Genomic DNA, 16,697 nt, shown 5'->3' on the forward strand with positions numbered 1-16,697 from the left:
AAAACCAAACAAAAACGTACGTTCGACGCGCGCATGCGGGTACGAGAAAGTTTGGCACTGCGAGCTTCGAAATTCGCGTCTCTCGTTCGATCGCGAAAGTGTACCGCACTGGTTATCGCTGTATCGTCGGGGCGCACCGCGATTGCTGCTCCGTGTGTGTTGTTAATTCGCTGCCGCCTTCTTGCGAAACGCGCGCCGGCAAAGCGTCGGGCGCGCAGCTGCTTTCTCGTATTCTGCGTACGAGTCCCGCGCATGTGTCGCGGCTTCCGGCGCGGGACCGGTGACACCCGAGTCCGTTGGGAAAGCGACGAGGTTTCCCGAAAACAGGCGCCGTTATTTTTCTGTGTCCTGTTCTCTTTCTTTGTCTTGTCTCTCTCTCTCCATCTCGCCGCATGGAGACCTCCTGCTTTCGCCCTAAGCTCGGCTATTCCGGCGTGTGCTTCCTGGGAAAATTCCGCCAAGGAGCGCAGTCGGCCTTCTCATCTGCGCACTATAGACGTTCTACGGAGCGCGTCGTTGGACGACAACGCACCGTCTGCCCCCGTGCGAGATTCGAGCTAACCAGTTGTGAGGGTAGTGCGACGATGTTCGCAAAAAGTGACATTGCTGCGGTGAAGTCGCAGCGGCAGTTGATAACCTTTTTTTCTGCCTTTGCGCAGAGAGCTGCTCTAACGAGGTTTGGTGTAATTGGGTTAGAGACGAGTAAGGTGACCACCTTCTTACTGACGCAATGCGGGACACGCTGACCGGAGGTGGAGGGGGGGGGATGGGTGTATTGACACAGCACGATGAGAAATTAACTACAGTAAATTATTTTTTAGCTTTAGGGGAGAAATTTTCTCTTGCAATATTTTGTCATCTCTGAAACAGGGAAATAGAGTAACCGGTAACAGTTGAAGTTCAAAACTATTTTATATATACATCACTGTAGTATGCTCCGACACGAAACAAAGTGAATAATATCAACGTAAAAATTTGGCAGCTAAAAAAAATCGTCACTCGCAAAACAACTGTGGCTTAGTTTCCACACATTACTGATTAAGAGCCTGGGAAGTATTCGACGCCGCTTGTCTTACTCTCTCAAGTCATTTATCTCGTCAGACCGAACCGCCTATAGCATGGCTCGGTCTGATCACACGAACTGGTAGAACTTCTGGCAGGTTTGCTCATAGTTTGCCTTTACCAATGTTTTGGCCTTGATCAGATCCGCGCTGCATCGGCTTCGTTCACTGCTCCAAGCTCCCCTCCCGTCACGAGTGTAAAGAAAGAAGTCGCTCCGCGAAAGAGGTAGTCACTGGAAGGCTCAGCACAACTGACAGCGCACTACGGTCAGATTTGGAAAAAGCAGCACTTTTGAGCAAGCTGCGCCACTTGTTTCCTAAACCTTTTTTTTTTTTTTTTTTTTTTTTTCGCTGCGACAAGCCGCCTGATGTGCTGTCGGCAGCCAGCAAATTCATCATACAGCTCGTCCATGTTCATGGCCAATGTCAACTACAACCCTGCAACAACCTTCGCAAGGTCACTGAACGTTAGTTCGCGTTGCGAGTCCAAGCACTGAAGTTGCTTCGTTGCCACTGCCAGTGGGTGGTAAGACACGAAGGCGCGCTCGTGTTCAACCGGGGGGCCCACATCAAGGGGGTGAGGGGGGACGGCGCGCGCAGCTGGCGACGGAAGCATTCGTCGCCGCCGTGAACCGCGCGGCTGGCTGGCTTTTTTGGAAGCTTGAGAGTGCTTGCAGCTAACACGTCCTCAAACAGGGTGGCCAGATGCAGCCGAACTCAAGGCGCTGCCGAACAGTAATAATAAAGCGTGAAATGCAAGTCATTTTTCGAAGATCTTCGTATCTCTTGTGGGGCGCGAGACAATAGCTCTCAATGACGGACAGTCCCGTGAGTCGCGGACCGGGCGGTCACCCTAGATGCGATCTCAACGCCTACGAATCGTTTCGCATAGGTTCAGTCTCCTCCTGTTTCCGTGACGAGGTGGTCCACCTATCTGTTGCATCGTATACTCCGTAGTTGCCGATTGCGGTTGGAACGGTGCGTAATTCTGTGAATTGCTACTGCGCTTTGCCTCTTTTAGAGATAAAAAGGATAAAAAGAAAACTCTGGAACACCGCCAGATGTGGCCCCACACTCGCATTGCTCAGCAGACAGCCTTCTGTCGTTTCAGTTGGTTCCGCCTCGTATTGGAGTATCTTCCAGTTGTTTGAGTTAAGGTTAGAGAGATCGTTCTTTCGTGTGCTTCACGTATTTTCGGATCATCGACGTCGTTATTTTGCACCCCGTCGAATGAGGTATAACATTCGCACCGTTTTGCGAACACACCAGGAGTCGCGATGATGGCGGTCGTTTCGCAAAGTTTTCGATCGACATGCTTGCCCGCGGTGAGACGTGCGTTTGGCTGTTCGCCGTAGCGAGCCTGTTGAATCTCCAATTCGAGCGCCGAGAGCCCGTGCAGCGAAGTATCTGCAGGTGTCTGTCGTGGTTCGCGCCCTCGGCAAAGTCCCTGCGTGTCCCTGCGCCTGGTGCTATGCTTGCTATACGATGTCTATAGCCTGTCTTCGCCCACCGAACAGAACTGCTGAACTCCAACGTGGGCCTTGCCCGAGCGCCTGCCCCACCTTCTGGTCTCCACCTCCTCCACCGCCGCTTACGGTGCGTCCTCTCTCCCCCTCCTTGTTCGCCGCCGCGCAGTACCGCTGTCACTCGAAGCCGACGTCTCTGTCGCCGGCGGGCGCTCTGGGTCGTCTGGTCGCGCTTCGCGGTCCCCACGCCAGGAAACGCTTCCCGCCCTCCTCCTCGCGTCGCCAATCTGTTCGCCTTTCGTCTCCGTTGACGGACGTGGGAGGGGGGGGGGGGGGGACACGGTCGCTCGCCGTAGTATATCCTTGGCCCCGTTTTCCTCCCAGAGCTTCGTGCGGTCTCGCTGTTCGTTCGTTATTTCGGGCGCAGCGAACACCAATGGGTGGTTCTCCTGACAAGAAACGTTTACTTTCGCCCGTTGTGTTTTCTATCGTTTGCCGCTAGAACGGCGGGCACTGCCGCCGCACTTCGTAATATGCGCGAAATGTATATGACTTCGCGTAGTCAAACGCACTGTCGTGTATACACTTGGTGGAGGGGGCGTGGCTTTCATGACATCCATTATATTGGCGACACCGAGGAATGCTGGCCATAAACGTTGGGCCACCCTGCCCTCAGTTCTATTGTTCGCTGATATCGACAACGTAGCCTACGACTACGCCGTTTTTGTTGTCTTGGACAATTCTACTAAAAGCGAACATTCTGCTATAATAGTGTGCGGTGGGGCCTGTACGATCCCTTTGTTAAGTGCGGGATTAAGCCTCTTCCCCAGTCCGCTCGGAACACTTCTGCCGTCCCTTCCTTGAAATGTTTACGAAACCCGTTGGGTTGAGCTTTCGTGCTTATTCATTTATATTTAACAAACGGTTTTGTAGTCTTGCTTCACAGTGCCTCGGTATTAAGGCGTCAAAGGGAGCTGATGCGGGAAATTGAAGGTGGCAGCCGCGCATGCAGGCCCTTCCCCTATAGCTCCTCGTGATGTTTTCCTTAACGCGCACATTCTTCGCTCTCGGCAGGGCTGACATATCTGCAGCGCAGCTTAAGCTTAACGTTGTTTTCACTACACCATTGCTTGTAGCAGGAGCTCGGCGTTTGGCGACGCCCGTGTTCCGCGACTGATCCGCGTACGTGGCAGGTGCGGGGCAAGGCTGCTTATTGAATTGTGCCACGAAGGGGCGTTAGCGCGTACATGTATAGGCGCACGCGCAACGTTCGGAAATTGTCCGAAAGCGAGGTTGCTCAAGCTTCGATGCGCTCAATTTACGATCCTCGCCTTCCCACCTGCACACACGCTCGCTGCCTTTCGCCGCCGCCGCGTATATCGGGTGTGTCGAAACTCGACGGTGTTTGCGGAAGGGCGTAGAAACGAGGCCGGGGCGGGGATCCCGGCAGCAGCAGCAGCAGCACCGTGTAGCGTGGCTGCACGCGAACACAGGTAGCCGCTGGACGTGCAGGCCTATGTACGAAGGGGGCAGCACGCTCCGCCTGGGTGGGCGCGCGCGGGCTTAATTACTCCGATTACCCCGCGGGGCCCCCGCTCCTCGGAGACCCGGCCGAACCGCGCGCGCGCGGTGCAACAAGTGCACCGCCTATACTGCGACCCCTTCTAGCGCGTCGACTGCCGGCGTTGTGAGCGTCCGCTTTATATTGCGGGGTGTGTGTGTAGCGAGTTGCCCTCGTGGGCGGTGTATGGAGTTGACAGCGATTGCGAGTCCCTCCGCGAGGCTCTCGCTGACTCGTTCCGCGCCAAGCGTCGCGCCTACAGGGGAGCATCCTTCCGAATGGTGTACTCCTTTGTAGAACGTAACGGTTGTGGACGCTACGTAATACGGGTAGTTTGCGCCCTTAACGCGTAGCTATTCAGTAGCGGTGGGCTTTTTCCATTACGTCAGGGCGGCGCGGACCACCTGTCGAACGAAGTTGCGGTATACGCGCTTCTATTGTGGCCGCTTCAATCGCGTTCGCGTGACTCGCTTCGTTAAGAGGACAAGAAAAGCGGTACAAAAGAAACTCGCGCGCTATATTTGCTGTTTGAGTGGTCCGGAGCTCTCGCTTGTAGTTCCCTCTCTTTGTTGCCCCGACTGTGACGAGCTGGCGGTTATACAGCTGCGTGTGAGCTAGCCGCGCAGGCTTCGCGCCGAAAGGGTTCGCAGGGGCCTCGTCCTGCTGCAGCTAAGTTCGAGGGCAACGCGCCTCGCTCTGGGCAAGTAGCAAAAGCCCACACTAATGCTCGCGCGCACACACACACACACACACACACACACACACACACACACACACACACACACACACACACACACACACACACACACACACACACACACGCACGCACGCACGCACGCACACAACAGAAAAGCTCGCGTGTCGCGGCCTTTCGCAAGCAACTCGTGTTGCCGCCTCTGGTGCGCTTGTGCGTTCTGCCTGTTCGTGTAGCGGTGTCGAAGCGCGCTGCTGAAACAACTGCGCCGCGTATCCGCGCTTGTGTGCGTCTTGCGAGGCGTGGGGCAGGGCCGTTTGCGTAAACGAAAGCCGCTCTCGTGTGGCGCAACGCGCGCGGCGGCCGCTTCGGAACGTGCGCACGTGACCGCGCCAATTTATAGAGACCGCCGGCCGGGCCCTCAGCCTGCGTTTTGGCACGCACACGAGGCAGGCGGTGGTGCAGCAGAAGAACGAGGCGCTGCCCTTTAACGCGCCCAGAACCGCTCGAAGTTGGTGTTAACGGATGTTAAGCTGCGCTAACGCCTGACTATAGAAAATTGTGCATAGAAAACTTGACTTCTTCGACTGTGCCCTATGCTTTACCGATTCAGGGTAATCTAGGCCAGAATAGTTATTTGACTCTATATTCGAGTTGTTTTCCTTTTCGGGGAATCGCACGTCCGTTAGACCTTAGAGACTAAGACGAAATGCCGCATTCCTTCTTCACGGCTTGGCCGATTCGTCGGGGAAATAAACGAACGGGCGAATCTACGGGGCGCAAGCATAGTAGCGGCTACAGACCTGCGTGCGTTCACTATTGTGCATAGCTTGTTGCGCAGGCGTTGCACCGCGCGGCGATAATTCCCGTAACCCATCGATTAAAACAGTCGTTCAAGCTGTACGGTGCGTCCCTGCAGCGTCGCGTATAATCGAGCGCAATCGAAGCGTATGCCGGTGTCTCGAACTGGCGGCAAGTCTCGTGCGACGAGGCCGCGCTCGTAATAATCTCATTACTCCTCCTCTCACGCTTCGGCACACCACGCAAAGGTGCAGAGCCGCGCTTGTTCCCCAACGGTTGCGGCGCCTGAAGCGCGTGAAGCGCGTGATACACCCCCTCTTCACCGACCGAGCGCACAATGGATAGAGCATGCACTGCGTCACTCCGGGGCGCCGCAACCGTTGGGGAACAAGCGCGGCTCTGCACCTTTGCGTGGTGTGCCGAAGCGTGAGAGGAGGAGTAATGAGATTATTACGAGCGCGGCCTCGTCGCACGAGTCTTGCCGCCAGTTCGAGACACCGGCATACGGTTCGATTGCGCTCGATTATACACGACGCTGCAGGGACGCACCGTACAGCTTGAACGACTGTTTTAATCGATGGGTTACGGGAATTATCGCCGCGCGGTGCAACGCCTGCGCAACAAGCTATGCACAATAGTGAACGCACGCAGGTCTGTAGCCGCTACTATGCTTGCGCCCCGTAGATTCGCCCGTTCGTTTATTTCCCCGGCGAATCGGCCAAGCCGTGAAGAAGGAATGCGGCATTTCGTCTTAGTCTCTAAGGTCTAACGGACGTGCGATTCCCCGAAAAGGAAAACAACTCGAATATAGAGTCAAATAACTATTCTGGCCTAGATTACCCTGAATCGGTAAAGCATAGGGCACAGTCGAAGAAGTCAAGTTTTCTACCGTGTATAACAAAGTTTGCCGCCTGAACTCCTTTCCCCTCCCTCCTCCCTGTTCCGCGTATCCCTTCTCCCGCAGCTGATAGAGTGCTTGGGAAACGTATAGCTTGGCCGCCGGTGTCGCGCACGCCGGCACGCAGTGCGCGGTATTTCGTAGGCGGGTGAGAACACGCCTGGATTAAGCGAACAGCGCCCGTGCGGGGGCGTTGAATGCAGCCTCGGCCCGATTTTCCTGTTTGCCGAGGCTCGCGTTGCGAATAGGCGGCCGCGCTATGAGGAAAAACACCTGTGCGGCCTTCTTGTGTGTGAACGCGCCCGACGTGTCGTATATCTCAACAGTCGCTGTGCTGTCGAAGACGTGAAGGCTCGTTCGCTGACGAAAGCTGAGAACGTGGGCGAATACTTGGAGCTTGACGCGGCTTGTTCGAATCGCGTGCCGCATATTTCGCTGCAGTTCCTTTACATGCGCCCAGCCCGTATCGTATAGTCGGGTTACCTTGTTCCATCATGCTGGCCAACAGTGTTGCACAGCGCGCAGTTCTCGTTTGCGCGGGATCCCACGCTGATCAAGAGACGCTTGTTGGCAGTTCGCTTGTGTTGGTGTATCCTTCAAGGCAAATGTATGACGAGGAATATGGGCTGACAACTTAGGCATATCTTGTCGTGGCGCTTCCAAACGACTGCCCAAAGTCTATAAATCGGAGCCGAACATGGTGGCACGTTTGTTTATGTCGCCACACAAACCCGGGTGACGGATAAATTGGGAACGCCACGGCATGATCTACGGTCTCAAGCCTTAAGAACAAGGCGCGGTCGCACTGAGAGATACACCGTCGAGCTGTAGGTCACATTTTCGGAATTGCAAACAGGTTAATCACTTTGCGAACGGAGGGAGGCTTGGCAAGCAATAATGGAAAGCAGAAACTCGTTTGCTGTTACCATTTAGTTTCGTTTCAATCTTTATGGTGGCAACACCATTGGTCTAAATTGCCATGTCGTTTTAATGTTTCTCAACCGATCCGCTTAATGTGGCTGGGGTTGCTCTCCTACTTCAGTTGAGTAAAGAACCCGTAAATGTTTTCAGTAGCGTGCATATGCGTCACGTGGTGCCATTCACGGTGCGTTCGTGATCCGTGGGCTACAGAACCTCTCGGGACTGTTTACGTTGAGCGAATACACGACAGCAAGCATGTTTGCGAAGCCAGACGGTCAGTGTACCTTTCCTTTGAATAATAATAATAATAATAATAATAATAATAATAATAATAATAATAATAATAATAATAATAATAATAATAACAGAGTAGCTAGAAGCCACGTGTTCCCGCCTGCTTTAACACACATTTGCTGCTTAAAGGACACACATAGAAAGGTGTGCCCTCTTAGCAGCAAGTATGTATCAAAGCTTGCCAGGCAGCTGTATGATAAGGGCTGCATGGAAAAAAAAAAGGTTCTACCGAAGCACGCGCTTTGAGCGCGGCCGGCCAAACTGCGGATCGGCGCTCTGCCTCGGTCGGTGAGCAGCGCTGGCGCTTGCGGCACGTGGTCGAAGGAAAGCCGCGCGAGCCCGGCGCATGTGCGCGCAGTTCGTGCAAGTCGAGCGCGTTTGCAAACGCGCGTACGCGTTGCCGCACTTCGACGCGCGTTCGCACCTGCATTAACAGCGCTTGCTCGTGTCTTCATGTCGCGTCGTTCATATAGCTGCGCTCTACTTTTTTCCGATAATGCATGGTGGCGGCCGCATTTTGACGCGCAAAGAACACTCCCGTATATCGTTGCTTTCGTGCGCTTCGAAGCACTGTGCAGTCAAAATTAATGTGAAGCTCTCCGCTACTTCGTTCCAAATTTAAGCAGTTTGGTACAGTGCATTTCGATGGACACTTGCGTTCGGCTGCGTGGGTTGTTGACGCCGTAGTGTTTCCCTGCCATTAATAGGGGGAACTCTGCCGCCGCGATCGTTCAGCCGCCATGGGAATGATGGGTAGTGCACGAATTTGTCTCATGTTCGTGCTTGGGGCTACAGACGTTTTTGTGGCTTCGTTTATTACGCTTTATCTGGGCCTAAATTGGCCGGAATTTCGAAGCAATTTATACTTTCTTTTTAATGCGAAAGGTAATGCGAGCAACGCGAATAATCGCCGATTTCACTGGTCCCGCCTGTCGATGCATGCGTCCATGGCGTAACGGTTTCAAAATCGGGTCTGTGCGCTAGTGGCCCTGTGTTCGAATCCTGCCGTCGGACAATTTCAATAATGCTTACTGAGTTATGCGTAACGCAGTGCCTTCTTAAAAATGATCACTTTGCAAAGTTACCAAGCCATCTAAAGCCAGAAGGATGAAGTTTAGGCAAATCCATTTAATAGCCATCATTTCCACGCTGGCCGAACTTGCCCTGCTTGCAGCTGCCGTAGACACTGGCGCCACAGTTCCCTCCAGTAATTATTGCATGAAACTGTGGTTGGGGCTGCGTTGTCGGCCGTTAAGATCGTCCATACCATAACGGCCCTTTTTTGCTTATCGGTCGGCCGCCTCTTGTGTGGTTTCCTGCTTCCTTAGGTGCTTCTCGCTTTGTCGCCCTTTTCATGCGGATGTACCCCGCAACCTTAGCGCATGCCGCCTATCGCTTGCTATATCATGCAGTGACCATTTTGTGCCAGCGCTTCTCAATGCACTCGATAGTGAATGCACTCGATAGTGCGCTACAAAAGCGTGCTGGCTATTTGTAGCGTTTAGTTTGAGGAAGCGCGTGTAGAGCACTGAAGGAATATTGTTTTAATTGTAGGGATATGTTATTAAATTGTTTTAACTCTTATGTTAGATTGAGCTCGCGAACTCTAAGAGTCGGCGACGAGTGAGTATAGTGAACACTGAAGTCGAACACATGTTATTGGGGGCAGCATTTGTCCGACAGTTTCGCGTGAACTGCTCAGCACAAAGACGTCCGTTCCCCATTCCCGGGTGCCCTCTGTGTCGCGCCAGTAGCTGCACTTGGCATCTTCGTCATCGCATGTATAGCTTAATTCGCCCGTGTAGTGCAAGAAGTTTTGGAGAAGTTAATAGCTGCGGCGCCGACATTGGTCTGCCGGTGTGACGTCATCTTCGTTATGCCCTCCGCGATATTTCGGGGGCTATGACGTTGCGCTGCTGAGCTCGAGCGCGCGGGTTCGACCTTGTCCGCAGCGGCATCATTTCGATGGAGACGAAGTGCGAAGAACGCTCGTGTGCTTTCACGTGCACGTTGAACAACCGCAGTTGACCAAAGTCAATCCAGTCTTTCACTGCGGTGTGCTTCATAACCAGATCGTGGTTTTGGCACGTGAAGCCTTAGACTATATTATTATTATTATTATTGTTGTTGTTGTTGTTGTTGTAGAGTTGGAACTGCATGGTGGTTTCCTTGGAAACCTCGCTATAGAGGAAAACCGTTCCCGCTGCACAGGGATCAGGGCTGCATGTGCAATCCTCATAGTTCGGGAAGGACGACTGTGCATCGGGATATTATTTAAGTACTTGGTTCAATGCTATATATAAGTCGAGCTCGAACAGCTGAGCTGAAAAAAAAAAAAAACGAGGGACTGCGGAAGTCACCACGGCGACGTCCTTGTCTGGCTTTATTTTAGTCCCTAGTTTTTTTTTTTTTTTCAGCTCAGCTGTTCGAACTCGTCTTTATAGCGAGCTCCTCCGTCGCCCGCACGTGCACCAAGCCGCACGAGCAGAGCAGTCGGCCGCCGCTTGGTCGGCGTTTCGAGCGCGGAAACGCGCCGGCGACGCGGTAGAGCGCGTCTCTGTTCCGGTACGATGAGCTCCTGAGCGAAAGGAAATAAAGGACGCTTTCGAGGCTCACGCACGCGGTTTCCGCCTGAAACCGCGGATTTCGCCCTGGAGCTGCACATTTCGAATGACTCAGCGGGCGCTGCGAACTGTTCCTGCCGACCGCGTTTTCTTTGCACGCTCTTCGTTTTCCTTGCTGCTCCAGGCGCTGCCTACCGGAAGGGCGAATAATTGCACGTTTCCGACAGCGAGAGAGAGAGAGCGGGTAGGCCAGTTTTGAAACTTACGGAGATTTAAGACGACTGACGTAAACCGGGAGTCCGAGCAAATGCGTTCGTAATGGGATATTATTTCTTCGTCCTTTTGCATTTGTTAAGAGACGCGCGCAGCGCAAGTTACCCTTTGCGTTGCTGCCGCGTCACCGAGGATTTAGGCTGAACGCTTCGTGACTTCCGTATTTTTGTTACGCCTGCTACTGTACTCGCCGCAACGTTTCCTTCCTGACCGATATGCGAGTTTAAACGCTTTTGATTCGAAGCGTCGCAAAGGAAACCGAAGGCCCGTTTGGTGAAAAGCGATTTGAGTGCGGTTTGAAGAGCACTTTCCTCGTTATTGCAAATCGCGAACGAGTTTGCTATACGTACTAGTGGACGGGCGCTGTTTTGTCGATCCAGTGGCAGCACTGTGTTGATTTTCCTCTCGCGCCGCAGCCTAGTCGCAGGAGCCTCCGGAGGGCTTAGCTTGTGCATGCAGAGAAAGCGTTCTTTGGAAGCGGTATGCTTGTGTGCTCAAGTAACGGCCCGTGGAAAATTCGTCACCCGCCCACCGATCTACGCGTTACGTGAGAGGCCGGCGCTCAAGGGAACGCATGCAGTAAATGCGCTTGCAGATGCACGAGAACGCCGTGTAACAAACGCTTGGGCTTTGATAACGTACTTGTACTGCATAAAATCTCTTTAAAAATAAAACAAGATAGCTTGTTTACGCCCGAGCATAGACTGCGTCCCTTGAGGGTCGGCGAAAACCCGGAAAAACGAACGAAGTAACACCCTTGCCAAGCGGGCAAGTTTAGTTATGGAGAGTGTCACTCGGTTTAAGTACACTTTGCCAAATCTAAGCGTCGCAAGTGGAGTGTCACTTGCAGAAGAGTGCACTCCGGTCGGATCGAGGGTGTTTACGGAACGCACTTTGCTGGCTGAGTGCCTAGCCTCACCGCCAGCGGTTTAAATGGTACAAAATGTAATGCATAAAGAAAGGACACTTAAGTTCATTTTAGTTGTTGAACAGCCTTTAACAAAACAATCAGAACAGAACTTTCTCATATTCTGTTCTAGCACGATCAAATGCCGCGTCGTCGCACGTTACCATGTTGTTATGGATTAGCTAGGCATTCGTCTTGTCCGGCATTGACTCATAGTAAAAATATTTTCATTTTTGTTGAAAAAATATTGAAGTGGGTTCTTATTTATAATACGACTTAACACAATCACTTTCTAGGAGTTCTCTTTTTCTTTTTAATCTACATTTTCAAAACATCCTATCTTAGTCTGTTGCCAATTTTTCTTCACTGCAAGTGTGCTCTGTTCTCCCTTTTAGCACCGCGTAGCCTAAAGCGTCATTGAATGTCCCGAAGTGCACTCACCGTAAGTGCACTTAACTTGCCCGCTTGACCCGGGTATTCAGGTATTGTCTGTCTCAAAAGTTCCCATGGCAGAAGTTCCCGACCATCTCGGTCATATTGCTTTATATGGTGGCTCTATATTTGACCGTGATAGACTAATTTGTGGGTGCTTTTGATTTCGTCGAGGCCAGAAGAACCGTGTATTGTGAAATGGGCATCGTGTACCGTATGTACGTACGTGCTGGCTACAGTCGCTAAATTTGAACCCATTGCGGCAGATGGTGCGCGGGCCCACTCGCCGATCACGTCGTGTTATATTTGGATGCGGCTTTCTGATGCCGAGGACCAGGCCGCGGGTTTTACTTTCGGCCATCGTCGCACTCTACAGCGTGGTGGACTGCAAAAAAACTCGTGTGCCGAACATTGTACGCACGTAAAGAAATTCTGGTGATACAATGCCATGTTCTGCGACGTCTATAATCGGCGGTGCAGCGCGTAGCTTTGGGACTTTGTATCTCGTCAGCCGATCGACCTGAAACACTGTTTGTAAGTTTCGAAAGAACACCTATACAGAGACCTGTTTCGCCATATTCGTGCCGACGCATCACCGAGAACTGATAAAGCGATTTCTAAGCGAACTACGATGCTTTGTGCTTAAGGCACACAACGTTGCTCTAACTTTGAAAGTGCTTGCTGGCGTCGAAAGACGAGCTTCTTCTGATTGGCGATCGCTGTTCCGTGACGATGATAACATAACGGTGGTGAAAAGCCAACCCGCAAAATAATAATCTAAATACGGGTGGTTATAGATGTTTAAATAGAATTCAACGGGTAATTCACACAGCGTGGACGGAGGCATGACCGGACAGTGCGATGTGCGGGACAATAATTTTGGACAGTAATTCGGCCTCGAACGTAATATACGCGGCGTACTTCGGAGTTCCAGTCTGCACAAAAAGACGTCCCGATGGTCAAGGGCACATGGATACGACTTACACATGGCGCACTTACACACGCGTTGCGTAATAGTGCCTCCTGTTAAGCTACTTGGATTTTGAGACCCTCATACGCATTCTTAGCACTACAAAATACCAAAACTGGCAGAGAGTAGATAGAACAAGCGCTTCTGTATGCCACTTGAAATTTGTTCTTTAGAAACGTACATTTCCGCGTACACATTCGGCATACGCGGAAAGGACGCTACATCTCTCAGTGAGGAAAGATTAACAATGTGTGGTTCAAGAACCCGATCGCGCTTGAATTTCGTGCGATGCCCCCCTTCCCCCGCGTCTGGAGGCCACACGGTACAGCACACTCGCTTCGGTCTAAAATCTTCATTGCTGAGAACTGTGTTGCTAGCTGCTGACCACCCACATCCGAGACAGTGAGCCGGCAAGTCCATAGCGAAGCGTTTTCTCTCAGGCGAGCTGGTTCGTTCCGAAGAACTGGTAAATACGGCGCAACAGTGAAGATGCAGTGCACAGCACCAGCGGTAACTAGCGCCTGTCCTGTGCTCTGAATCCTTAATTTTGTCCTTGATTTCTTGTTTCGCTATGCCTGTTTTCGTCCTTCGGCAAGTGCGCTCCTTCATTGCTCGTTTCACTGCACAAGCACGATCGCGTTGGCTCGCACCGACCGCAGCTTGCTCTGTCGAAGCACTGTCTTTGTAGAACGCTGAATAAAGCCTGCAGCCGCAATGTTTCCTCCCGGCAATGGCTTGTTTTCTTAGGGTTGTTGCGTTTCAGCTGTGCTCTCGTGTTGCTCTCCTGGAAATCCGTGTACGTCGGTAAATCGTGTACACCCTATATATATATAAGCTTAGCACGATTTCTGAATGCTGTTTGCCTACTTGTAGCGTATAGCTTGCCTGCGTGGGACGACGCTGACGCCAGCGCCACGATCTCCGCTCCCTGTTGTGCAGAGCAGCGCGAGACCAGCACGCGACCTGGTACTCGTTTATTTAGCACATACACGATAACACGTAAGGCTAGCCCCATAAAGCAGGAATCTATTTCGGCGTGGAACAATAGGCTGCCAGTGCATTCATGCTATGCTCATTTCATTCCATAAGTATCAAAATCATGCGTTACACTTACTGGGGAAAAACAAACAAACAAAAACTTGGCACTAATACACAGGTTGCTAAGTAGCTTTCACTTTCACTCTATTAAGGAAGAAAAAAAAAGAAAATATCTTTTTTTTTTTGCCGTGAAAAAACTTAACCTCAGCACCCGCTGAAAAAAAATTTATAACAACGATTGCCCGTTATTTTATTGGTAATTACTACACTCTAATTATAAGCTCTTGATGGCGCTGTCTTCTGCTCGGTGCATGGGGAAGCACATTCAAAGGAACTGGCGCACGGATCTTGCTCCTTCTGTCTACATCGTGCGTGTAAATGCTTGAAAATGCTGCCGCTGGTCCCCCCCCCCCCCCCCCCCTCCCGTTTGTTCTCGCCATAACGTTGCCACTCGTCGCACCGAACCGAGTTGTCCTAAGTGTGGGCGTGGTCCGACGCAGGCGGTGAAGCTGGAGAGCGCCCACCCGGCGGGTCGCACCCGCTACCTGGTCGTGGTTTCCCGGACGGGCTCCCTGGGCGCCGAGGAGGCCTGCCTGCTGGGCATCGACTGCAACTCGCGCACCACCATCGGGCTCGTCATTCCCGTCTGGGCCGACGCCCGCATCACACTCGACGGGGACGGGTACGTACGCGCGGGCACGTTGCGTGCTGCTGGTTGCTGCGGCGTACAAGGCACGTCAAAGGATGCGAATCTTTCTGTTGTGTGTAATGTAGGATTGACACATTGAAAGCGTTTAAATGTTCATACAGACTAGATAGGTTAAAACGAGGAGTTTGGTGCCATGCACCTTAAGTAAGCTCAACTCCTAGAGCTGCTGGTTTGGGCTATGGTTGGCACCATTAACTTTAAGGCTTTCCCCCCCTTTTTTTCTCCTATGCGCGACAGCGGGCTCGAACTAAAGCTGCTCTGAGAAAAGCCGTAGATGAAAACTGTACAATTTCTGACGACACGTGTTCGGTGCGCACTGAAACGTTGACTAGATAGTTTGATAGAGCAATGAAAGATTGTTTCCTGCAGTGTTATTGTAGTCCTTCTTTGCATCCGTCACATTTACTTTCCACAAAAAGTCGTCAGAAAATAAAACTTCATTTGTCCCCCATCAGCAATTCGAGTTTTCCCCTTAAGGGTAAGCCATGGGACAAACTAGCACACTTGAAGGTGCAAAAATTTTTGTATGTGCTACCGCCTTGTTTCGAAGGGAATGCGCGTATCATCATCATCATCTTGGGGAAGTATCCTCGTTAGCTGCAAGCTTCAAAGGAAACCCCCTACGGCTTCCCCAGAAAGTCGCAATTGAAGGAACATTTGACCTGATTGGAGGAACGAGTCACCTGATCTGACCAGGAGGCTATTGCAGGTGGTATACAGAATCGAAATCATTCTAAAACTCGACCCTTCGATGTGCTAGCAAGCCTGGGAAACCGAATTCCTGGGAAATCTGCAGTTTGCCCAATTATTTTTGCAAATTTGATAGCGTTGCGAAATGATGCAACATTTGTTCCAAAGTAATAATGTTACAAAATGCAGAATGTTATGAGCACTGTAAATTAAAACCGTACTTTCGTTTACAACAAGTATTAATTGCTTTCAATCGCAATGAAAACACGCTTCGCTTGAAGGTCTCTTGCTGTAGAACTTACTCAAGACATGGAAAATATCTAACTTGTAGCACTTTTTCACGCCTATTCAAACTTGCAGCTCTTTATTGTAGATATAACTCGTTGATACGTGAGTGACAGTGCTGTACCCCATGCATGTTCTGTGGGCATTTTTTAGCGTATAGTTGCATGGTGACCGCACGACAATGTTGCATGTCTCGTGACAGCGCCGTCTGGCTTTACGTGCGCTCATGTTTTCTACGTTTTCGGTAGTAGCTTGACATTTCAATAACCAGAACTTTTTTCGCGCTGGAATGTGCGTTTGCTTAGCGAGGTGACGCCTTAGTGTGTCGGCTGATGTGCCCATGCAACGTGTTTCGTGGGTCACGGGATAGCATAGAGGCGGGCAGTGGAGTCGCGCAAGGAAGCTATCGCTGACTTTGATAATCATATATACGATGGTTTCACGCACGGTGTTATTTCTTAAGGCACGTGCACATGTTCTGTGCTGCAGTAGCAGGACGACATGCATGTGTATGAACAACTTATGGCAATGAGTCTTCTTTCAGGCTGTTGACCTTGAGGTGGTAGTAGCACCCCTTCTTTTCCCTACAATCGCCTCTTTTACTGTTATTAGAGTTGTCGGACGATCCCACCGCTGGCATACAGTTGTAGGAGTTGTCGGTGTTAGATACGGGACCTTTTCCTGAGCCTCCTTCGAGTTCACTAGACCACATCGAATCGCGCCACACCTAAGTAAGGAACGCCGAAGCAGATCTACCACGTTCCCTAGGCGCGGCACGTCCAAACAAGTTGGCGTCCCCCACCTCGTGCGCCACATCTGGAGCTATTCACTGCTTGACTCTTCCCGAAAGTGTAGCGAGAGTCTGGCACTGTTCCAGGTAACGTGAGTCCCGAGGCAAGACGGCTGTAATGCACCGTGAAGCCCTGGCAGCAATCCCCCCATCCGCCTTTGTGAAGGCAGTTGCAGACCGGGAAGGCAATACCGCAGGCAAATAATCCCTCGGGCAATTGGAGCCCAAGGAGTGACCCTCTGAGCCGAATGTGATGTACACTCGCACGGGCGCCTACCATTGGCCGAAAATGACACCTGAGCGGGCTCGCCGATTGGCCGAAAATGACGCCACCTGAGCGGGC

At 51.7% G+C, this 16,697-nt stretch overlaps 1 protein-coding gene across 3 annotated transcripts in view; it reads left to right on the forward strand.

The window, feature by feature from the left end:
• Window positions 1–16,697, forward strand: part of ssh (Protein phosphatase Slingshot) — a 330,763-nt gene that overhangs the window by 239,849 nt on the left and 74,217 nt on the right. For all 3 annotated transcript variants that reach the window (XM_072287309.1, XM_050173200.3, XM_072287308.1), the window contains one exon: window positions 14,381–14,562. In XM_072287309.1, coding sequence (XP_072143410.1) covers window positions 14,381–14,562 — 182 coding nt within the window. The remainder of the gene's footprint in view (window positions 1–14,380; window positions 14,563–16,697) is intronic.

The sequence above is a fragment of the Dermacentor andersoni genome, chromosome 3 (genome assembly GCF_023375885.2).
Source record: "Dermacentor andersoni chromosome 3, qqDerAnde1_hic_scaffold, whole genome shotgun sequence".
Taxonomy (NCBI): Eukaryota; Metazoa; Arthropoda; class Arachnida; order Ixodida; family Ixodidae; genus Dermacentor; species Dermacentor andersoni.